The sequence below is a fragment of the Embiotoca jacksoni genome, unplaced genomic scaffold (genome assembly GCF_022577435.1).
Source record: "Embiotoca jacksoni isolate LCO1_2020_lvr unplaced genomic scaffold, fEmbJac1.0.p SCAF_6, whole genome shotgun sequence".
NCBI lineage: Eukaryota > Metazoa > Chordata > Actinopteri > Embiotocidae > Embiotoca > Embiotoca jacksoni.
Window position 1 is genome coordinate 15282370 of NW_027185414.1, and position 23124 is coordinate 15305493.

Consider the following 23124-nt stretch of genomic DNA (forward strand, 5'->3'; position numbering starts at 1 on the left):
GAGACGCACAAGGAGAAGCACAAGGAGACGCACAAGGAGACGCATAAGGAGACTCACAAGGAGACACACAAGGAGACACACAAGGGCACACAGTCACCAACCAGCTTGCTGTTTTCACCCTCTATACATTGACATGTTGAACTTTAGATGCTTTTGGAACTGGACCTTTTCTAACATGGTCATGAGTAATGCATTAATGACAGGCACTCTCCCGCCGTAGGGGAGTTTCTCTGCACCTGTGTTGTTTACTTTATATGTATTCATTTCCCCTTATCAGAACACTGCAGCACACCCAACATGTGCACAACCTCTGCTGTTAGATCAATGCTTCACACGAGTTTTGGTTCATGTCTGCCAGCACATCGAAGCTTCGGCTTGAGATTCTAATTCAACTTTGCCTCCCTGTAAAGAAAACCTCTGTGTCACGCATATTACTTATGATAATGTTCTATTTCTGGCTACCAGGACAGTTCAAATATATGAGGGGTCAGTAAACCTCTGAACTACTGGCAAAGCGGGCCAATAAGGAAAAAAGAAAGTTGGCCTAAACAGTGTTCAATCTTTTAGGGCACAAGAAAAACATATTTACAGACAGCCGGAAAGCATTACAGGAGGCACAGTGGTGAGCGCTGTCGCCTCACAGCAAGAAGGTTCTGAGTTCGAACCCCGGCCTGGAGCTTTTCTGTGTGGAGTTTGCATGTTCTCCCAGGGTTCTGTCCGGGTGCTCCGGCTTCCTCCCAACATCCAAAGACCTGTATGTCAGGTCAATTGATGATTCTACAAATGTCCCTTAGGTGTGAATGCTCTTTGTTTCCGTCTGTCTCTGCGTGTTGTCCCTGTGATGGACTGGTGATCTGTCCAGGTGAACCCTGCCTTCACCCAAAGGTCGCTGGGATAGGCTGCAGCCCCCCCCCCCCCCTAAGGACCCTGTTCAGGATACCAGTCAGGTATAGATAATAGATGGATGGATGGAAAGTATTACCTTGAGTTCCTTCGAGGGTGAAGCCACATCCAGCATGAACATTGGACCTGTGGCCTCAGTGACAAACCACCGGTCCTCGACTGACGAGTCTTCTGTCTGAAGGGAGAAAAGTTTTAGTCAAACTAGAGAAAGACGCTCTGAACCTCAGATGCTTTTTGGAACTGAACCTTTTTTTTTAACATGTTGAGTAATGCAATAGAAGCACTCTGTAGGGGAGTCTCTCCTCACCTGTGTTGTTATTATTATTTATTCATTTCACCTTATCGGAACGCAGCAGCACGCATGTGTATGTGTGTTTACAAATGTACAGAACCTCTGCTGTTATAGCGATGCCTCATACTGGTTTTGGTTCGTGTCTGCCAGCACATAACCTTTGGTGTACAAAATGAATCTTCACTTCCCTGCAGGAGCCGAGTGTTAACGCTGTTCCACTGGGATGACTTTTTTTTTTTTCTTACTGTCCACTTGTCCTGACCTTCCTCTGCTTTACTGCTGACCTTTACTTCCACCACCCGTGCATTAGCATCCTGTACATAATGCATAATAATTTAAGCATAATAATTTGAACATTAAAATAGTCAAGTTTGTCAGATAATCTGCCCGTTATAGATAATGTCTGCTTAATTCTTTGTTTTTGATGACCAGACAATAAAAAACTTGAACCGGATGAGTTAATTTCCTTTTTCTGGGAAGTGCAGTTACTGACATAATGAATCTGTACACTGTTGAATTAGAAGCTAATTACATTATCTATCAAGTTTAAAGCCTCCTTTAAAAAAAAATGCAATATGAAAATTGATTTATAATTCCTGTTTGACTTTATGTCTATTACATTGTCCATTTTATGCCTCTAGTGCCCCCTACTGCTGTAAGAGTTAAATACAGGCGGTCAGGCTGACTGGGTTATGAGGGTGTTTGGTGGAGGAGTTTCTTCTCATCTTTAAACTGCATTTTCACTCCACAGTTGTCTGACTCTGAAACTTCTGCAGAGTAAGATTTAATAGTTATATATGCAGACCTTTTCACAATTTACATTTTGACAGTTTGAAAAGCAGAGGTGTGAACAAATAAAGATATTTACTTTGGTGTTCCAGTTTCAGAGTCCTGGTTTAATCCACAATGAATCACTGCACCAACAGAACAGATCAGAGTCTCTAGTTATTTCAATACTGGGGTTTTTGCCATTACAGGTCAATGTCTGCTGTGAAAGACATATGTTCACCGATTGGATCATTTTTTTTGTAGTAGTAGCAGTAATAGTTTTTGAAGTCCGGAGACTTTTTTTGTTTTTTGATTGTTTGTCGTGATTTCAAAGAAAACATTTTCATTCCAGCTCTATTTTAAGGTTGAAATTAGTTTAAAATTTTTTTTTACTAATCGTAGGTACAGTATAAGTATGGTCATGTGCCAAGAGTTGTAATAAGAACCCAACAACTATTTCAACACATTTGATACCATCCATAAATCCTGTATCTATAATTTCACCATGAAAACCACCATCAGTAATCAAGACATTCTCACATTTCTCTTTTTAAACACTTTATTTCGCAAAGTTCTATCGTGACTATTTTCACTTCTTCTTTTCCACGTCCTGTTCGGCTGCCTCTTTGGCTCTCTTGGCACGGATGCCGAAAAGACGAGCATTGGCGCGGGCCATACGCAGGCTAGCGAAAGCCTTGAAGTTCTTCTCGTCCTCAGAGATAACCCGGGCCTTCTCCTTCTTGTGCACCTGAAGGAAACAAAACGGGAACCTCATAAGACACTTTTCACACAATACTTAATATTTCTAATTCCTATCAATAAAAATAAAATAAAAAAAGCAGTCATCAGAAAAAGGGTTCAAATATTTCATCAAAGAAATTCAGCGATTCCGGAGATTTGTCATCATCTGACTGCTGTGATGGAAACAATTGGATTGTTCTTAAATTTCATCAGAGGACACGTAGACCGAGGTAAGACCGGTCGATTACATTAAACCGGCTGGATTTTGTAAACTGGTGCACAACTAAAATTTGGATCAAAGAAAAATGTATCATGTTCCTGATATATTTTTGCATTCAGTGTGTGAATGTGATGGGAAATCTTGCAGGAATTACAACTTACGGATTTGATGGGCATGACTGGACCAGCAAGCTGAGTGGCCATCTTCAGTTCCTCCTCCTGAAACAATGACATACAGTTAATGATGTGAGGAAACAAATAAAACATCCATATGTTCAGTAAGGCTGACAAACATCTTGCAATCAGCAGCCTTTTGATGAGGTGCAGTTAAACCAATCAAACATCTGGTCCAATAAACAGCTGATTAAGGACGTTTGGTTTTCATATTCATTTTTAACCATAGCGATAAACTCACAGGCAGATCAGAATGATAGTGATGCATATCATTTTAAAGGGGTCCAATGTTGAGCGCATGCGTTGGTATAAAGTCAGAGTTCGCCGCATCTGGCTATCAGCCTGCATTTCTGTCCTGACTGCATGCTGGATTGAACAATTTCCATAACAATCTCCTCACAGAAAACCCCTGAAATTCATCAGTGGATTCATTTTAAATTTGACTGGGTTTGAAAAGTTCACTTGGCGTGCTCCCAGATTCGTGAACTTCAAATCCCTGGCAGTCTATATGAACTCCTGATGCAACCCATCTAATAAACCAATCAAAGGGCATTCACACTAACAATGATCTTTCACTGAATGTGTGGACTTGTCAAATCTCTAAACTTTGTCTTATTATTTCAAACACAGGAAATCAATTATGGGGATAAGATACTTTAAGGTTGTTTTTTTTTTTTTTTTTTTTTTTTTAACTCTTTGTAGTTGCAATAAAGTACTGCATTATCTTCATTTTGAAAAGATAAGGAAATTGTAAAGTAACCCTGAGCGGGCTTTAACATTGTACTTATGTATTCTGATATACATCTCATTCCGACTGACCACCGGGAAATGTTTGACCACTTGTGTTTCAAAGGAAAATGCTAAACAATGAAAACCTAAACCACTGAATTAAGAACCACGACGACACTGAAGTCTCTTAAAAACATGAAATAGAAACTTACGGTGCTGTCTCCCTTCTTGGGGGCAGAAGCCTTCCTGGGGAACAGGATGAGCTTGGAGCGGTACTCCTTCAGCCGCTGCACGTTGGCCTGAAGAGACTCAGTGGATCTGTTGCGACGACGGGAGTCAACTGCGATGCCAATGGTGCGGGCCGTCTTTCTGTGGATGCCAGCGGCCTGCAGGGAGAAACATCGAGAATTCAACTTTAAAACTTCAGATCTTTTAAATGGGAAATACTGAAGTACAGACCACGACATGAAAATGAGTTTCCCAGCAGTCATCAGAAAAGGGGTTCAAAATATTCATCAAGCAAATACAGAGATTCCGGAGATTTTTCATCATCTGACTGCTGGATGGTTCTGTACTCGGGATCGGACGATTATCGGAGCAGAGATGTAGCATTTTTCTAAAACACCAGTCCTCTACGCTCAAGTTGCAAAAACACCTCAATCATGTCATTTTTACTATTTAAGAGTTTAACGTTTCATAAAAGTTGGTCTCACACCGTAGTGACTCGTCAGTGTTTCTCCTACTACTGTCTGGGGAGGGCTGGCCCGCCGACAGGACCTCCTGTCCCCCAGAATAAAACAAGTTATGTTATTGGCTGAGTCTCTGTGCTCCCGCTTCATTTCAGAGCAGTCTGAGAGTCACTCGTGCATTTTTCTGTCACTGAAAGTCGTGCTAATTTCTGTGCTGCTGCTCTTGTGTTCCTCTCTGTGTGCCATGAAGACGGCGTGTCGCTCACACATCAGAAGAGACGGGACAATAAATAGCCGTATACCTTCATAATAGGATTACTTAGTGGCAGCATTTATTTATTTAAAGTCATTTGAATTAAGCTTTGTGTCAGAATTTGTCATTCCAAATTTGGATTTTTACTGCAACTGTATATTGGTTTCACATATCGGTTCATCGGTCTCCTTGATTACCTATAATTAGTATCGGCCCTGAAAAAGCCAAATCGGTCGATCCCTATTCTATACTTCCAAACATGTCTGCAAAACATCAACACAAAGGCTCTGAAACGTATGTGTGGTTCTCTTTCCATGGGACAGATCACAGCTGGGTTTTTAATACACACTGATATTAAAAACCTCAGCCTCTTTCTAAATTGCTAAAGTTTAAAGATAGCGATGACCTGGTTGACACAAAATGGGATTTTCAAGATTAAATCCAGATATTGTACATTATCATAATCTCTTGTGGTCAGGAATTCCATGTCCCAGTTTGATTAAATTTACATTTTATAGGAATTATAAGGGCTGCAAAGCTATGATCAAACTAATCTTAATTTTGCTCACACTAATCAACCACATGCAGATCGAATTACTGTCGACATGGACATTCGTTACTTTCCTCCTACACTGAAAAAGCAGTTGAAATTTAGTGATTGATATGAAGCATTTGTTTTTATGGTGATGAGGCCAGAAGAATTAGGAACCACAGCACCACAATTGCTGCATCTACACCAAACTACTAAACACCCTCAGTTAAAAACAGAAGCTCCTGTTTGTACCTACATCTTGTCAATAAAAACAAGTCCACATGCTCTGAGGCGATGCACATCAGCGGCCATTTAACCTTCCTCCCACAACAGGAAAATACATGGGAGGAAAAGCTTGGTACACTTTGGCAAGAACATCAAATCTTTGAGCAGCACTTGGTGTTCTTCTACGTTAGTTTTTTTGGTTGGGTGGGATGGATGGATGAATCACCACAGAAGGACTGAGCCTGTTCATCTTTTCATCTACAGCAATCATCAATGGCTCTTCTGATGCGCAGATCATCATGACAAACTTTTCCGATTTTGGTCATTTTGACATACAAAAAACTTCAGATTAAACAATCGACAAACACCATCAGTGTGATCAGTGGTGTTTATTCCAACTCCGTGTCAGTGTGCATTTGGATTAATAAAGCATTCAATTCTTTGAGACAACGTTTTCAAACACTCCCCAGTTTTTAAGGTCACACAAGAAAAAAAAAAACATTTCCAGACAAGTAGACAAGTATTACCTTGAGTTCCTCCAGGGTGAAGCCACGTCCGGCACGAACCTTGGTGTGGTACCTGATGGTGGGACACCTGATCTGTGGCCTCAGCGGTCCGGCAACAGGACGAGGAGCAATGTGACGGGCCTTGGCCTGACGGGCCTTTCGTCTGAGGACAGAGAAATGAAAGTTAAACCAGAGTAAGGCCACGTCCAGTCCCGGGATTAAAAGGACACGGCAACGTATTCCTGTTTCCACCGTTATGTCAAGAACACAAATAGAACAACTGAATTAGAAAATAAAACCCATTTAATAAGAAAAGTCTTAGATGTAACAAATGCAGTAATGAAAGACTTTACATGCCATAAAAGTGTCAAAGTTATGACCTGATGAGCAGTTTGGAGTTATTTATGCTTTTATACATTACAAAATTTAAACAATTAGCAAAAAGACGTCTTTCTACTCTCCCTCTGTTCACACCGGTTAGTCGAGGCGAGAATTTTACTACACAACATAAAAACACTATAACTTTGTTTGTTATGGTCCCGAGGTGTGAAAACGGCTGCATGATACAAATAATGCTGCACTGCATTCACGCTGCATGTTCATCCTGGTCTTAATCTAAATCAGTTTTGTATTTTAACTTCCCACCTTCAACATAATAAAAGGGACCTGCAGACGTGTCACTTTTCAAGCCCACTAAAATAAAAAAAAAAGGGCACCTGCGAACGGATCAATGCATAAACAAGGTCACCAATATAACAATATATTACATATAAATATGGTGTCTCCCAGGGGAACGATATTTAAAGACCGCATGGTATAAACGTCAAAAACATGAGTATCCCTGTCTTTGGCCATCACATTTCCTAACACCACTATTGCATGATTGTACTCCACCGTCGAGGTTGATTTGTGTTGTGTATATATTTCATGCAAGACAAAAACAAGAAATACTGATTTGATATGCTGCAAAACGTGATGAGGTCTCGTGTAGATTCTTGTGCAGTTTATCACAGTACAGTGTACTAAAGAAACAGAAGCTGTGCTTTGACCAACTATTTAAAATCAGCCTGCGTCTATTGGCGTCTTGAAACACACGACAACATGTGTACGAGCCAAGTTAGCATCGGTCCCTGGACCTCCCGAGCTGCTCTCACCTGCGGATCTTCCTGGCCGGCTGGTTGAACCAGGTGCGCACTCTTTTCTGCCAGTCTTTGTGGAAGTGAGGGTTCAGGATCATTCCATTCCGGCTGGGGGCCATGGCTGCCTACTTCCCTGCAAAACAGCGTTGGCACACGGGGCACACCATTAGTCCACACTGCAGTAAAGCGGAGATGCTAAGCTAACACGTTAACCAGGCCCCCCCGTGTGGCTGACAACGCGCGCCATTCTCGTTGCCGGTTAAAAACACGTGGTAATACATGGTGTTAGTCATTTCGGAATCCATTGAGTAAGTTTTATTTTGAGGTTCACTGTTAAAATATGGACCTACAAAAGCTAACCTGTAGCGGCAATGCTGGTAGTCACAGCTTGACCGGGCATCAACACTAAAACACAGGCTACTGACGGTTTCAGCGAGGAAATATACAGCAATAATCACCTTATTTTAAAGATGCTAAAATAGACTATTTTAGGTTGTAAACGAAATTGACAAGCAGCGATAAAATACCAAGGATTGAAACAGATGATTTAAAAAAATCTTTGGAGAATAATTCCTCACCTACGGGAGAAGAAAATGGCCGACAGGAAAAAGGAAGTTGTAATCCGGTGCATTGTGGGATATGTAACAACCAGCCAATGATCGGAGAGAATGGTTATCAAAGAGTATACAAAGGAGTAATACCCCCTGTGAAAACAAGTCATTAAAACCCCAAATGGAATAGAAATACCTCCAATTATTTTTGTACAGATTAATATTGTATTCGTTTTAGTATAAATAAAGCTATATTTGGTGGGGTTACGCATACGCTTTAAATCACAAAATCACAAAAGACCGGAGCACACGTTCAAAATAGGTCATTTGAGCAAACCGGAAATTAGTGCTGTTGCTCTCGCTTGTATGCATCACGCTTTCCATCTTTGTCTGTTGATTTGCACATCATTTTCTGTAGTTCTGAAAATATGACTATTATCATGAAGGTTAGGATGGGTACGGATGTGGATGTAGAAAGTGAAGTTGTTAAAAAAAAAAATTAAAGATTCATTACAAACCATACACATCTGCCTTTTGTCACCAAGCATTAGACTTGTATAGCAGTCAAGTAATACAAATGTAAAGCCTGTTGTAATATAAGAATATTAAATTATATTTGCAGAGTTTCAGAAGTGGCCTATGTGTTGCAAAGCCTGATTTTTTTTTTTTTTTTTTTAAAGCAAATGTATGGGGATTATTTCATGATTGTGCATTCACAAGTTTGAGATAAAATTAGAGGTGAAGTTTTTGCATTGGCCACTAGATGTAGACCTACCACCTTTCAGCCGGGGGCTTGGCTGCACCTCGTTTAATTCCCTACAGTAAGTTAGTATACTTACAGCACAGGCCTGAACAAGTGAAATAATTGTCCAAACTTGGTGGATGAAGGTTGTTTTAACAGAATATCAACTGCTGCTCACTCCGAAATTCATCAACATACTCTTTTAAAGTCTACTGGGGAACAACTGTCCCCTCAATCTGTCAGAGAACTATGACAACAACAGATTGTTAAATGTCAGCAGCAGACACTGTGAAACACCCAATAAGAGCATTATGTTTTATTATTTTGGAGCAGCACATGAAGTGGGAAGAGGTCACGTTAAAAGGTACCAGTGTGGATAAATATGCCGTTTTTAAATGGGAAACTGGTAAGGTACAGTATTTAAATAAAAACATTAAAAAAAAACAGGACATTTGAACATAAAATAAATGTTTCATCATACAAATTGTTTAATAGGGATGTTGTATGATGGTCTGAACCCGACGTCCGTTTTAGTCAGAAATACCAATTACAGCTTTCATTTTTCACTTTCAGCCTAAGAGAGCTGTTTTTTTTTTGTTCTTTCAGATTTTAAAGCCACTGTTGTATTAATCATTGATTAACAGGCTTCCACAATCTCAGCCTATCTTCACCGCAGTGCAAAGGTCAAGGTGTGTGGAACCATAATAGGCAAAAAGAAGCAGCATGCCCTGTGAGCATATGTCCATGTCGATTTGGAGCACATTGAAAAATGTGCGGGTTTTATTTTCCACTCGAGGTGAAGTTGTCATTGTGTCTGTGTAAACCGGTGCCATCTTCACACCAACACTGTCACAACGCACTTCTACATATTTAATGCAGTTGCCAAGAATGTAAGAATGTGATTTTATTTCAAGTTTGAACTGTTAAATCAATAAATAATCACAGGGGTATCAACTCAAACTTAAAGACCAAATTTTATTACATGAATTTGACACAGTACTCTTCAGTCTGCCACCACATCTGTGCACATTTAGAAAGTGGATCAAAGCACCAGAAACAAGACCCAATAATACTGACAGATCCAGAGAATAAGAGCCCTTTAGAGTTGCTAGTGGATAAAACTTCTAAGAGGAAGTTGTTGCTGAATCTTAGAAATTATTTTGATAGCACAAAACCAGTATCAAAATAAATACCACAGATGAAGAAGCTTCACACAAGATGTTAGTAACCCTGCCTACTAATCTTTGATTGCAATTACATTACAAAGCAGCACACTGAGTTCATCGATTTATTCTTCAAGTGACTTAATAAATTTATCATACACAGCTTGATCCATGAGATGATCGAGTTCTTCCGGCTTTTCAATGGTCATCTTGATGAGCCAACCTGAAAGGTGAGAGTTCACATTTTAAAAGCCACACATGTGCTGGTTTCATGAACGAGCTGCAACATCACTGATTTGGCAACTTGTCGTCTGCCCGGGCAAAATTCCTGGAAATGACTCAGAGGATCAGAGGAACCTACGAGGGAGGGAACAAGTGTGACATGCTTACCCTCTGCATAGCAATCTTTATTCACAAGTGCAGGATTGTCTGTCAGCTCTGCGTTGATTTCAGTCACTTCTCCTGTCAGCGGCGAGTATAGCTCACTGGCAGCCTTTACACTTTCCAAGGCACCAAACTCCTCTACAACACACACACACACACACACACACACACACACACACACACACACACACACACACACACACACACACACAAAATGAGCAATACGTCTTATCAAACTGTTAGAATCAATTACTTACTAGATGTGCAGTGTATACGAGGCTCTTACCCATCTGTTCAAGTCTTTGGCCGACTTCAGGGAGTCCACAGTAAACTACGTCACCTAATGCTTCCTGTAATGATAGAACACACTGTATGATACATATACAAAGTATTATATAAGCCTGAGTAAAAGCCATAATGTAATGATCACCAGACTCTCTAAAAAAGATCAACACAAAAGTCTGCTGTATGTAACTGTAAGGGTTTACCAGACTTATTCAACATCATATCTTTAAAGCAAAACATGTAACATGAAGACAGTTTTGGATGGACCAGAGAAAACACACTTAAAAATGGCTGATGGCGATGTGACAGAGCAGCCAGAGTGACGTGTATTTTTAAAATTCACACTATTTCTCTGCTGATAATGTAATGAGACTACTGCCAGAGAAATATGCAATACGTCACGGATTCATAAATCAGTTAGCCTCATTGATACATTCCAAGCGGAGGTGTAAGACTCTTGTGTTAGCAAGTTGTGAAACTTTCTCTGGCACATTTATACACAGCACGCTGGAACATGATAAAAAGACGTTTAGGGTTGTCCTCATCTGGAAACAAAAAGCGTTTACGTTTACAGTCACAGACTACGTCTTTAGTGATCAGATATAAATGCACTTTTAAAAATAAGTATGTTGATTTTATATTCTGGCCGGTAGAAAATACTGTACTATCCACATACAGTAGAAAGCGTTTGGAGTTGTGCTCAAGTTGTCTGTTATTCTGAGGATAACAGAAACAGCAAAGAAGGGTAACATTAAAATTTAGATTTGGAATTTGAAGCTTTTTGAGCCTCAGTGATGTGATGTGGGAAAGTAAGCCGGTCTACATGCCTTCCTAGTCAGCATGTGTGGAGCTAAAAGACTGAGGATCTCCTTTACACTGTAAATAAATTCTCTCTGATAAACATGTTACTAAACCAAAATGGCTGCACACAGCATGTCCTCCTGGCTGCAGGAATTTCATTTAGTGCTCCTAAAAAAAACGAGGCCCTTTTACAAACTTTGTCTGGAGGCCTAAAACACTTTGTTGTTGACTCTAATGTGCAGGATATCTGTATATTAGGCCTTCTGCTGAGGTGAAACGTGGATCATGGTCACTTAAGCTGTACTGCCACTGAATGAAGTCAAAAATTGAATTATTATAAAAATGATTTGTAGAAAGCTAAAATTAAAGCCGTTTTTAGACTCAAACTTTAGGCTGTTTTTGAGAACCACAGCAACACTGACTTCTTTCTTAAATGCACCTGTTTATATTTTTATAACACCGCGGGAAAACTATTAGTGATCTGAAGTCTATAAAATAAATATCATACACCTCCAAGATGCTGTGTGTGCACATAGTCAGACGTTCACCAAGAGTCCACTAGAAGCACAAATTGTTAAAGTCCACACTTTGCTCAGAAATAATCACACCCACAGTTTATGAGCAGGTCTTTTTGAAGTGCTGATACGGCGGTTAATGCATATAAACCCAAGTGTTGGAAATGTTAGAAATGGCTGATAATACTGAATACTGAAGTCCCAGGCAGAAATTCAGAGGTCATAAACAAAGGCAGTAACACAGTAAACTGAGATCAAAACCTCGTATCAACAGCAATCCTACTGGTAACAGTTCAGACCGCAGCAGAGACCAAATCAGTTGAACTTTTGATTTCAGTGGCTGTGTGGTAAACCTGAAGGGTCCACTGGCAGATTATGCTGCAACTGCTCCAATAGGAGAAATCATGCAGCAAAAATGATTTGTTGCCGATTGTTGTTGAGTTGAAGTTGATGGTCCTGCCATACTACATTTAAGCCTTTGAACATGTACAGTTAAGTGCCTGTACACCTTCACAGTGTGACAGTAATCAATCGTCCCAAATAATAGTCATAAAACAGTAAATTAGCCACTTATCATGCGGCTGCTGAGGGCAATGTACAGTCCTGAACTGCACACTAAAGATATTAACATATCACTCTTTTAGATTGTGCACCAAGTGTGTCATAATTCATTGATTAGTAGGAAGACAGAGCCAACAGCCTACCTGAGCGTAACTGGTGATTCCAACAGTCCCAATTCCACCGTCCACTTGCACCCACTCATGCTTGTCTGTGAACTTTAAGGCTGCAGAGAGAACAAAGGAGCGAGTTAGTCTGGGGAAGAATACACAATTCACAAACAACATGAAAATATGAATCGGTTTCAACCATGAGAAGTGTGATGAATGTTTTGAGCCACAGGAATCACAGGTGCAAAAAAAAATAATTGTGGTCAAATGTGTATTTAATTTTTAATTTTTTTTTTTAAATACATGCGTTTAATCCTTTTGAATTCAAGCTCATGCTGTCATCTTCACAATAGCCCGAGGGAAGAACTGTAATGCCTCCGCAACTTCCAGCGGTGGCATCAGACCATGCAGAAAAATACAGGTTTGAACCAGATTGTGAACCGTGTGAGATGCTGATGCATATGAAAGGGGCTCAGTCAGTCCTGAGAACTGAATGCTGCTGCTGCTGCTGTAAAGGTATTTTTTTCTGATTATTCAATGGGTTGACAGCCTTAAAAAAAAAAATATATATATATATATATATATATATATATATATATATATATATATATATATATATATATGTACAATTATATATATATAGCACCAACATTTCACTGGGTAATGCGAGTGATTCAAAATTAGAGAAAGCTAGGAGAAAATATTGACATTTCAAACAAATGATAGTCATCACTCCACTGCAATTAATGGTACATGGGTGACTTTTGTTTAATAAGCTGCTTCTTGGTGCACGAGACATCCTGCACACGGGCTAATTGATACGGTCAACTTCCCAATTTGGAGATCGCGGACTGTCTGCCTTCCACTCACGTGGGGAAAGTAGGAGGCTATACTTTAGCCAAAATGAGGCAGCCGATTGTTTCTGGGTTTAGACAGCCACCTCCGAGTTAAAACAAACTTTATGTTGCTCTCCCCGTCGCGCTCCTCTGCGGGAAAGTGAATGTGTTTTTTTTTCCCACGCAAGAATGTGTAATCAGCCCGCATGTAGTATGAACCATTCCAGCTCCTTCGGCCAGCCTTCTCCCTCTTTTTTTTTTTTTTTTTTTGAATTACCTGTGGACAGGGCCGAGGTCGAGCTCAGCGTCCGCGGAGAGCCGCTCCTCCACAGCAGCCGGGTCGCTGAAATCTGCGCCGCTGACGAAAGCCCAGGCAGTCTGCACGAAAAGTTTGCAGAGAGGCAACTCAGCGCTGCTCTCATCGCCATCTTCACTCACTGTGTGGACCAACTGGTTAACCGACTGCACGGTTACACTTGATCGCGGGAGCGCGCACCATCCCACTGGTTGCGGGCTTCCGTCAGGCGGGAGGGAGGAAGGAGGTGACCCGGGTTCAGAAGAGCTTCTTTTCCGCGTCAAGCTTCTGTTGTCCTTTTTTTATTAAAAGTGCAAACATTTCTAAAATTCAGTTGTTGTTTTTTTTTTTGCCTTTTCACTACGATGTACTGAGTGTAGATACATGGACATTTTTTTTATTATTTTTTTTTTAATAATTCTTGCATAGAATATAACTTTAAAAGGGGATACAAGTGAAGTGGTCTTCAATACTTTCTAAATATATCATAGCTGTGTTTTGCATATAAAATCTATATCTGGAAAGACACTGGTAACTGCACCTATCAGATGAATGTAGGGTAGTAAAAAGTACAATATTTCCTTTTCTAAAATGCAGTGAAGTAGAAGTAAAATAATCAAGTACACATCAGTTCCATACTTGAATAACTGCATATTTTCACAAATCTACAAATTAATACATTTGTCAACATAAAAAGACCGACATTTTTTCCATTAAAATGGCCCGACACATGAAATACTGTGCTTATAGTTTTTTTTTTTAAATTTTGTTTCAACAGTTGCATTTTTATTGCATGTGAAGGAATAATGCATCTTTCATCATTTCCTTCCTGTTTGTGCAGATTTAGTGATTGTTGGACATTATTATTTGAGATGAGAGCTGATGTTTACATTTACGCCAGTCAGTTTAATTTTAACATGGTCAATATGCCATTGTTTACTAAAGAAGCAGGTATCAGAAACCATTTTAAAACTGTTTGTTTTAAAGCTGTGCTAATCAATATTTTTAAAGTGGGAAAAATTTGAGTATAAAATTCCCTAACCCTAAAATCAGAGTTAAAAATGACTTTTTATCAATATAAAGATATAAATGTCACAGTTGAAGAACCCTTGACATCCCAATATATATATATTTTTTTTTAATTGTGGGAGAATAAAGCTTTTTAAAAGTATAACATTTCTGGAGGGTTTAGTTGTTGTTTTTTTCATGCACATCTCTGTTTATGTTATTTAAGTGGATCACAAACATCACAGGAGAATGAACAAAGTAGATTAATTTGCCCTTTATTTAGACACAGCCATCTTTAAATATCTTGGCAGAGAAATATTGAACTTGTGGAGTTGAAAAATCTTGGAAGAGGAATTAAAGCAGACCTGATCTGAAAAACAGATGAACATACTGAGAACACATAAGACATCAGAGGGGCTTGAGCTTTGTATGTATTCTTGTTGTGTATTTTGTGGCCAGAATCTGGCACCCCCTGAAGTAGTTCAAAGTACATTCAGGAGTATTTCATCCCAGTCTGCAAACAAAAGCAGATCAAATGACTTCATGATCAAATCCCATCCGTTTACAGTCTGGATGACAAAGAGGATTAAAAATGTCTCCTGACAGTCATACACAGAGGGTGCAGCAGATAGGACCACAAATGTGTAAGAAAATACAAAAGAAAAACATTCATCACTGTTTACCAGTGAATCATAGAACTGAAAACAAGATGGTTTCTCTTAATGATCGTGATGATGACCAAACAATTAACATCGATAAAACCTGCAGACTCCTCTGATGACCACAATGAGGTAAAGGCTCTTGCTTCATACTGATTCTTGCAGAGATGTGACAGCAGGAGAGGTCAGAGGTCATGTCATTAGACGGAGGTACCCTCCGAGGGGGCTGATGTCTTATTGTCATCAGGCTTCATGGCTGGGAACAGCAGCACCTCCTGTAAAGGAAAGAAAACTGTTAGCAAATGCTTTTTATACTGTAAAATACTATTGGACTGGTTTGTAGCTTAAAGCAAAAATAGTGTAGAATCATGAACTTTTAAGTGTACAGAGGAATTTTGGATGCAAACTAAAAGAAATCAGCTAAATACAAATATTCCCAGTGACAGAGGTGGCTCTTTCAACAGGATGATGATGATGATGATGATTTAAAGCACAACAACTGCCTGATGAAAGAATATTTTCCCCAGAAGAAAATCGTAGTGTTAGGACTGCCCTGGCTGACCCCCGCCCTAAAACCAAGACCACTTTAGAGCAATAACACTCATTTACTTTTCTTACATACTGGTCAAATATATGTCAGCTACCAATGTATCCCTATTATGAAGACTTATTTAAAAAATTGTCTGCACCTGCTTGCGTCACAATTCATACAACATCTTTACCTTGATGTTGTTGGAGTCGGTGAGGAACATGGTGAGGCGATCGATGCCCATCCCCCAGCCGGCCGTTGGTGGCAGACCATATTCCAGAGCTGTGCAGAAGGTCTCGTCAATGAACATGGCTTCATCATCACCTTCAGCTTTGGCCTGGAAAACATCCACCTCAAATTACTAACATGCACTGATATACATGTTGTAATGTACACACTCCGTAACAGCCTGGAGCTCGACCCCTTAGGTGTTCGACGGGAGGAGGAAAACAAGGCAGTTTATACACACCTGGCCTTGCTGCTCAAAGAGCTCCCTCTGTCTAATCGGATCGTTCAACTCAGTGTAAGCATTGCAGATTTCCTTCTTCATCACAAAGAGCTCAAAACGCTCCGTTAGGCCTTTCTGTGATCTGTGCCTGCAACAAATGAGGAAGTGTCAGCATGAACCAGAGCAATGCCTTTTTAAACGGTTTTAGGGAAAAACCAAGGCGTTTCTCACCATTTTGCAAGAGGGCTCATGATTTGAGGGTGGTCACAGATGAAGGTCGGGTTGATACACGTCACCTCTAGGAAATCTCCAACCAACTGTGGGGTAAAAAAGCCATTAGTACCTCAAAGTAAGTAAAAAGAAAGAGAAACGTCAATAAACTATACAACTGACAGTGGAGGTCATCAACACAGCACCTTGTCAAGGAGGCGGGCAGTGGTCCTGGGTGGAGGACATTCAACTCCTTTCTGGGCACACAGGTCGTCAAAGAATTTACGTGTCTCTGAAAAAATGATCAAAAGACAGAACAGTTCAATTGATTGCAAGAGATAAACATTTATGCAGATTAGCCACTGACATATTATGAACAAAAAAGAGAGAAAAACACCAGGGCTGATATCGTTTCTCTTTCAATCTATCTCTACATTTCTGCATTTGTACAACTTCTTACCATTGCTGTCGTAGCTGTCAGTCGGAGGGAATTTGACTCCCATGATTTTCTCCAGGTCGTGACTCATGCTCACTCTTCTGAAAGGTGGAGTGAAGTCAATCTCATAGGCCTGTCCCTCCGGACCATCAGGGTGATAAGTCACCTTGTATCCTCCGGTGATGTGTTTCACCATTCCTGAAGAAAACACAGAACCACTGAGCTCAGGAGAGAACATCTCCTCATTGTAAAATGTATTCTTTTTACTTGTCTTAGCATCTGAGGAGCAAAAAAACTGAGAGGAAAGCTTCACCTTTTATAATATACAATAATCTCCTGTTGTCATAGAGCCATCTTCAATGACACAGACCTGATCTGACAGCTTTCTACACAGCTGCCATCAGCCAACCAACTCATTACTGAATGCTTTCTGTCTTCAAATTAAAGCAATTTAAATATATTTTTTTATGAGAAATATTCTCATAATCCCTCATCTAAATTGCAGATAATATATTGTACACAGCAATGTATAAATGTTTTTTTTTGTTGTTGTTGTTTTTTTTAATTTTTTTAATGAAATCTCAACATAGACTGGCTGTGAGACTCCAGAGAGCTGTAGAAAGGCCAACTGGCTTTTCAGTGTTTAACATTTCATACAACACCCTAACCTGGCAGATGTTTTTTTTTTTAAGGTTTTTAGGAGTGCAACAAACTCAAAATGCCAACCACCAAATATAAACAGCTCATTTGGATGAGCTGTCACACTGACATGGTACTTAGTACCAAAATAAATATCTTTCAGATGTTTGTTTTTGACATCAGTCTGCCTCTGAAATGTGACATTGACAGTTGGATGGTCAAACGCCTGACAGGTGAAGAAGCAACAATATGGCTGACTATGTGTTGTCACTTACCTGAGAGTAGTTTCTCTGTGATTTCCATCAAGTCATGGTAATCTGCATATGCCATGTAGAATTCACAGGTGGTGAACTCAGGATTATGAGTGAGATCAATGCCTTCATTCCTGAACTGACGGCCGATCTCGTACACTCTGTCCATTCCACCGACCACGAGCATCTGTAAAAAGATATGAGTAGAGCATATATATTAAGACATCTGAGAAAAGTACGGCAAGAACCTTCACTGTGATTCTGTACAAATACTCACAGCCAAGAATTCAAACCGATGAAAAGAAAATTACTCAAATATCCCCTCTGAAAGTAATTGATTACTGAAGAAGGCCAACTCTTTGAAAAGCACGTTACCTTGTGGTAGAGCTCGGGGGCGATCCTCATGTACAGGTTCATATCCAGATCATTGTGGTAAGTAACAAATGGACGGGCCACTGCTCCACCGGGAATAATGTTCATCATTGGTGTCTCAATCTAAAGCAGCAACAAACACGATTCAACAAAGCCAGCTTGCACTGACTGATTTTAACTGCCTCAAATGATTAACAAACGTAAAATTAAGAGAAATATTCCTTCGTAAAATCCCACGTTCATACAAATTCAACATAAATTTGGGCAAACCTACATTGTTCCAGTCAAGCATAAGACTTCGGATATGTTGTTTAACTGATTAGTTGTGTGATGTGGTCAACTTCAATGTCTCAAAATGCTACAAACAGCACTTCTTACCTCCAGAAAGCCTAGCTGGTCCAGGAAGCTACGCAGGTATGTGATGATTTTGGAGCGAGTAATAAACTTCTGTCTCACGTAGTCATTGAGAATCAGATCCAAGTAGCGCTGACGGAATCGTGTTTCCTTTGAGAGTAAGAATTCACATCACGTTAACAGGTCAGTTTGTCTTCTTCCCATCAACACTATGAATAAATTCATAGTAATATTAAAATGTCTTTAATACATAGCTTCTTATTAAGAAGCTACATATTGCTGCTGTTATTGAAATATGGCAAATTCTCCGAGTCTGATTTTCAATGTACATTTTTCAAACTGTAAGAACTTTAGAAATACTTTGTCGCTGCCATAAATGTGTAGCAAAGGGTGGGACATAGGAACTAATACCTATAATGTGTTTTGTCAATTCTCCCTTTGTAAATGTGGTATTACCTTGTCTTTGAGACCAAAGTGGAGATGGGGCAACATGTGCAAACATGGAGACAGTAGGGTCATCTCGACAGGAATGATGCTCAACTCCCCTTTTTTGGTTTTCCCCGGGTTACCGCGGACACCGATAATATCGCCGCGGCGCAGTTTGTTGTTGATGGCCACAAATTCCTCCTCAGACTTGTAGCTCCTGACAAGAGTAAAAAAGATACACAAAAATTGATCTCACTGCACTTTAAAGTATAAACATGAAGAGACAGTAGTAATAACAATTCAAACATTTGATTACATAAATAATCAGGCTGACTTTTTTTTCAATATTTCTCAATTACATAAACAAGCAATCTTGATGGGGGGCACAGTGGTGCAGAGGTTAGCACTGTCGCCTCCCAGCAAGAGGGTTCTGGGTTCGAATCCCAGCCTGGAGTCTTTCTGTGTTCTCTCCAGGTACTCTGGCTTCCTCCCACCGTCCAAAGGCATACATGTCAGGTTAATTGGTGATTCTACAAATGTCCCTTAGGTGTGAATGAGAGCGTGGATGGTCTTTATTTCTGTCTGTCTCTATGTGTTGGTCCTGTGATGGGGTGTACCCTGCCTCCAGCTCCAGTGACCCTGCTCAGGATACAGCAGGTATAGATGATGGATGGAGCAATCTTGAGAACAAGATGAATTATCAAGTCACTTTTACTGCTGCAGGAGTTTTTCCTCCACACCAGCAATTATAATTTATAAGCATGAAATGCATCAACTTTAGTGGGCAACCCCTCAGTTCAATCCATGCCACCCTGAACTTATCTGCATCTGTTTGCATAAAAGATTTTGTATAAAATGATTGCATTTAAAAGCAAAACTCCTTTAGAGCACAGTATAACACAAACAGGTACAAATTATGCTTTTTTGATCATATTTATGATTCTATACCTTGAGTTTGCCATGACTTGCAACTTGACACCTTCACCTCGCAAGTCATAGAAGATCAACTTGGCACCAGAAGCCCTCTTGGCATGGACGCGGCCTGTCAAAAATATACTAGGTTTAACAGGGGGTCAAAAGTTGGACTTCACTGATATTACGCTGATAAGATCATAAACTATTTCTGATACCTGACACATTGATAACAACTTCTGTCAGTTGGTCTCCGGGCTGTAGATGATTGTACTTCTCTATGAACTCTGTGAGTGACAGGTCCACATGATACTTGTGTGGATACGGGTCCTCCGCTGTACCCTTCAGGTCCTGGATGGCCTGAGAGCGGATCTTGAAGTATTGCTATGTTACAGGGAAACAGAAGATTGATATTATAAACAAACATCAAAACATTAAGGGTTCAATAAGTAAGGAATAATGACCATACAAATCTCTCACATTTGGGTCAAGCGTCTCCTCATCCAACTCGCAGGCATTTTGGTTGTTGGCTTCTTTATTTTGCTCCACCACCTCTTTGACCTTGGCGTCTTTGTCAGCCGCCTTCTTCTCCGCTTTCATTCGTCTCTTCAGCTCACTGGTAAGATGAGTCATAGGTTAAATATGAGATTTTACATACACAATTCAACTGCCATTTAATCAATGTTCAAAGTGCAGGGACATCTAGGTTTCCTCACATAACCACACTGTACATTTCACTCTATTCTGGTTTCTGAAATTTAAAAAAAAAAAAAATACAAACAAACAAAAAACGGAAGGCAGCGGCACAATCTACCAATAACAAAAAGGAACAACAAGCAGTCATGCAAACAGGGAAGGAGGACCACATGACAAAAGGTTGGTTGTTTTTCTCACTGCAATGGAAAAGCCACCAACCTTTTGTCACCTCTCCAACGGTTCCCGTAATTGTGAGCTGGGACTGCAGCTGTACATGGGGGAGCATATTTTAACCACTGTCCCCTGACACCAAAGGCTCGGCACAGCCCCTGCCTGGCTGCCCTGACCAGACACAGCATGCTGAGCTACCAGTCAGCGGGCACACCTGAGAAAATAGACATAAATACAAAGACAGTGTGCAGTATGTATTTTAAAGGCTGTCTCTGTCCACCAGGCAAAAACCGAACAGCGTTAGGCTGGTATACCTCGTACTGGTCAAGACCCTCGACGGAGCACCAACAACACCTAAGTGCTACTATACTCGTGAAGATAATAATATCAGATTAGGTTCACATTTCTTGGTGTTGGCCAGGCGAGTGTGCTTCCACTGCGTTACACTCACACCTACAAACGAACACGTGAAAGCACAGTTCGCATAATTTATGAATTGTTTTGTCACTTTTGCACCATTAAAATATAGAATGAGAAAATGTCCTGCTGGTAAAATACCAAAATGACGCATACGTATACGCTGAAACCGTTATTTGGCGTTACGAAAAGAAACCACACGATTGCATCAATGAGCGGAAGACATTTCTTTGGATGCATTGTGGACTTGTAGTTTTACCGATAAGCAAAACGCACGACCGCGGACGGAGTCAGCCTCATGTTTAGGACGACAACTTCCAGAGACCCAGAACAACGGACCTCTGGGATGTGTAGTCTTGTAACGCGCGTCCATATGGACCTTCATGTCGCTTTCGGTTTCTGCTATGACTTGATGACTAGAAAGCCAAACTGAAACGGTCATAATTGAGGAAAAGCGAACAACTTTGTAATAAGAAACACCGAGGATGGTTAAAATGCAATGGAATAAATAAATAGACTCACTTTTTGCTGAGTTTCTCTCCGTCCCCTGCTGTCACGTCAGCCATGTTCTTGATGCTGTGCTCAAAAAGATCAATTAATGCGCACGCGCACCAAAACAAATCGTAAGAACTTGATGGTGCGTTCAGGGGACTGTCAGAAATAAGACAACGGACCACAAGATTACTTCACTTGCGCTGGAACAGAACATTTTAACCTGACAGTTTTACTAATCACAGATCAGGGAGTGAGATGGGCAGATTAACAACAGTATAATATATATTGGTTCTCTAATAATATTATGTTAATATAATGGATAATAATAAATATGATAACTTTTTCCCCTGCAGCTAAACTGCTAAACTGCAGTTTAATAGACTGACTAGGGCCCGAGCACCGAATGGTAGGAAAGCCCTCTTGTTCTTCAAGTAATTATTCTTCCCTATTATTCTCGTTCCTTAAGCTTAATCGCCTTTTTGGCGGCTTTAACACACTCCAAAACTCATGAAACTTGGAACCCATGTCAGTCTTGGCTAAAATTGACGTATTGTAGTGGTTTTGCGAGTGGGCGTGGCCATGTCCACATCCTCTCCCAGAACTCTCAGGGTTGTGGAGCCGTCGTCTTCCTCCTGAAGTCGACCACCATCTCTCTGGTCTTGGCCACGTTCAGGTGCAGGTGATTTCTTCCTGCCCACTCCACAAAGTTCTCCACTACTGCCCTGTACTCCTCCTCCCGTCCATCCCTTATACACCCGACCACTGCAGAGTCATCAGAGAACTTCTGCAGATGGCAGGACTCCGAGTTGTACTGGAAGTCAGTTGTGTATAAGGTGAACAGGAAGGGGGACAGAACAGTTCCCTGTGGAGCTCCAGTACCACTGACCACCGTATCAGACAGCACACCGCCCAGACGGACAAACTGTGGTCTGCCTGTCAGGTAGTCAGTGATCCAGGAGACGGTGGACGCGTCCACCCCCACCACCCGCAGCTTCTCACTCAGCAGCAGTGGTTGGATGGTGTTAAATGCACTGGAGAAAACAAAGAAAGTGATTCTCACAGAGTCACCGGTTCAGTCCAGGTGAGACTGAGCTCGTTGCAGCAGGTAGATGAGGGCGTCGTCCACTCCCACATGAGGCTGGTACGCAAATTGCAGAGGGTCCAGAGAAGATTTCACCCTCGGTCTGAGGTGGGCCAAGACCAGCCTCTCCAGCACCTTCATCACATGAGATGTGAGGGCAACCGGTCGGTAGTCGTTGAGGCCAGTTGGAATATTCATTTAAATGTGACCAAAATTGCCGCAGACATTCCTTGGATAGTAGATACACATGTTTTCAAGGGGGTCTGCAGTGATATTAAATATCTTCCTGTAATGTGTAGTGTATGCAAACCTTTTTCAATTTCTCTAAACGTTTCAATTTCACTAAAAAAAAATGGAATCACCATCAACAGGTGGAATCTGAACCATTAATATCAACCTTGGTGAAGTAGGATATTTGACCTGTTGAGTTAACCAGACTGTCGGTTGAGTCTCTGGAAGCTCTGAGTAAACTCCGTGAAACACTTTCTCGGCCACGACTCGTTCTTCAGTGCTGAAGATAGTCCAGTGGTCTATGACATTTGGAGGTCGAGCTGGAAATGACCTCATGAGGACTCGGATTCAAGCCCCGCTCAAGGTAATCCACACGGTT

General features: G+C 40.7%; 3 protein-coding genes and 2 non-coding genes across 6 annotated transcripts; all 5 read right to left on the reverse strand.

Moving 5' to 3' along the window:
- Positions 1-2504: 2504 nt before the first annotated feature.
- rpl13 (ribosomal protein L13) lies at positions 2505-7800 on the reverse strand. The gene is made up of 6 exons (XM_069174188.1): positions 7749-7800; positions 7186-7303; positions 6053-6194; positions 4039-4212; positions 3086-3142; positions 2505-2711 (listed from the first exon to the last, which is right to left on the reverse strand). The coding sequence occupies exons 2-6, from the start codon at positions 7287-7289 to the stop codon at positions 2553-2555; spliced, it is 636 nt and encodes a 211-aa protein (XP_069030289.1). The 5' UTR covers positions 7290-7303; positions 7749-7800; the 3' UTR covers positions 2505-2552.
- Positions 2792-2869, reverse strand: LOC138213485 (small nucleolar RNA MBII-202). Its single transcript, XR_011179525.1, has one exon. It is a non-coding gene; the product is annotated as a small nucleolar RNA MBII-202 (small nucleolar RNA).
- On the reverse strand, positions 4297-4377 carry LOC138213486 (small nucleolar RNA MBII-202). Its single transcript, XR_011179526.1, has one exon. It is a non-coding gene; the product is annotated as a small nucleolar RNA MBII-202 (small nucleolar RNA).
- A 1618-nt stretch (positions 7801-9418) lies between the features above and the next one.
- On the reverse strand, positions 9419-13580 carry gcshb (glycine cleavage system protein H (aminomethyl carrier), b). The gene is made up of 5 exons (XM_069173745.1): positions 13393-13580; positions 12316-12395; positions 10297-10360; positions 10017-10148; positions 9419-9849 (listed from the first exon to the last, which is right to left on the reverse strand). Exons 1-5 carry the CDS (start codon positions 13541-13543, stop codon positions 9752-9754), a joined length of 525 nt encoding a protein of 174 aa, XP_069029846.1. The 5' UTR covers positions 13544-13580; the 3' UTR covers positions 9419-9751.
- A 1097-nt stretch (positions 13581-14677) lies between these two features.
- On the reverse strand, positions 14678-21525 carry kars1 (lysyl-tRNA synthetase 1). Of its 2 annotated transcripts, XM_069174101.1 has the most exons (15): positions 21461-21522; positions 20570-20735; positions 20135-20270; positions 19873-20038; positions 19691-19784; positions 18773-18959; positions 18341-18466; positions 17966-18085; positions 17615-17777; positions 16725-16898; positions 16471-16556; positions 16286-16371; positions 16076-16202; positions 15800-15943; positions 14678-15352 (listed from the first exon to the last, which is right to left on the reverse strand). In XM_069174101.1, exons 2-15 carry the CDS (start codon positions 20707-20709, stop codon positions 15278-15280), a joined length of 1824 nt encoding a protein of 607 aa, XP_069030202.1. In that variant the 5' UTR covers positions 20710-20735; positions 21461-21522; the 3' UTR covers positions 14678-15277. The 2 variants fall into 2 exon arrangements, with proteins under 2 accessions (XP_069030202.1, XP_069030203.1); XM_069174102.1 differs by lacking the exon at positions 20570-20735 and having other exon boundaries at positions 21461-21525.
- Between the last annotated feature and the right edge of the window lie 1599 nt (positions 21526-23124).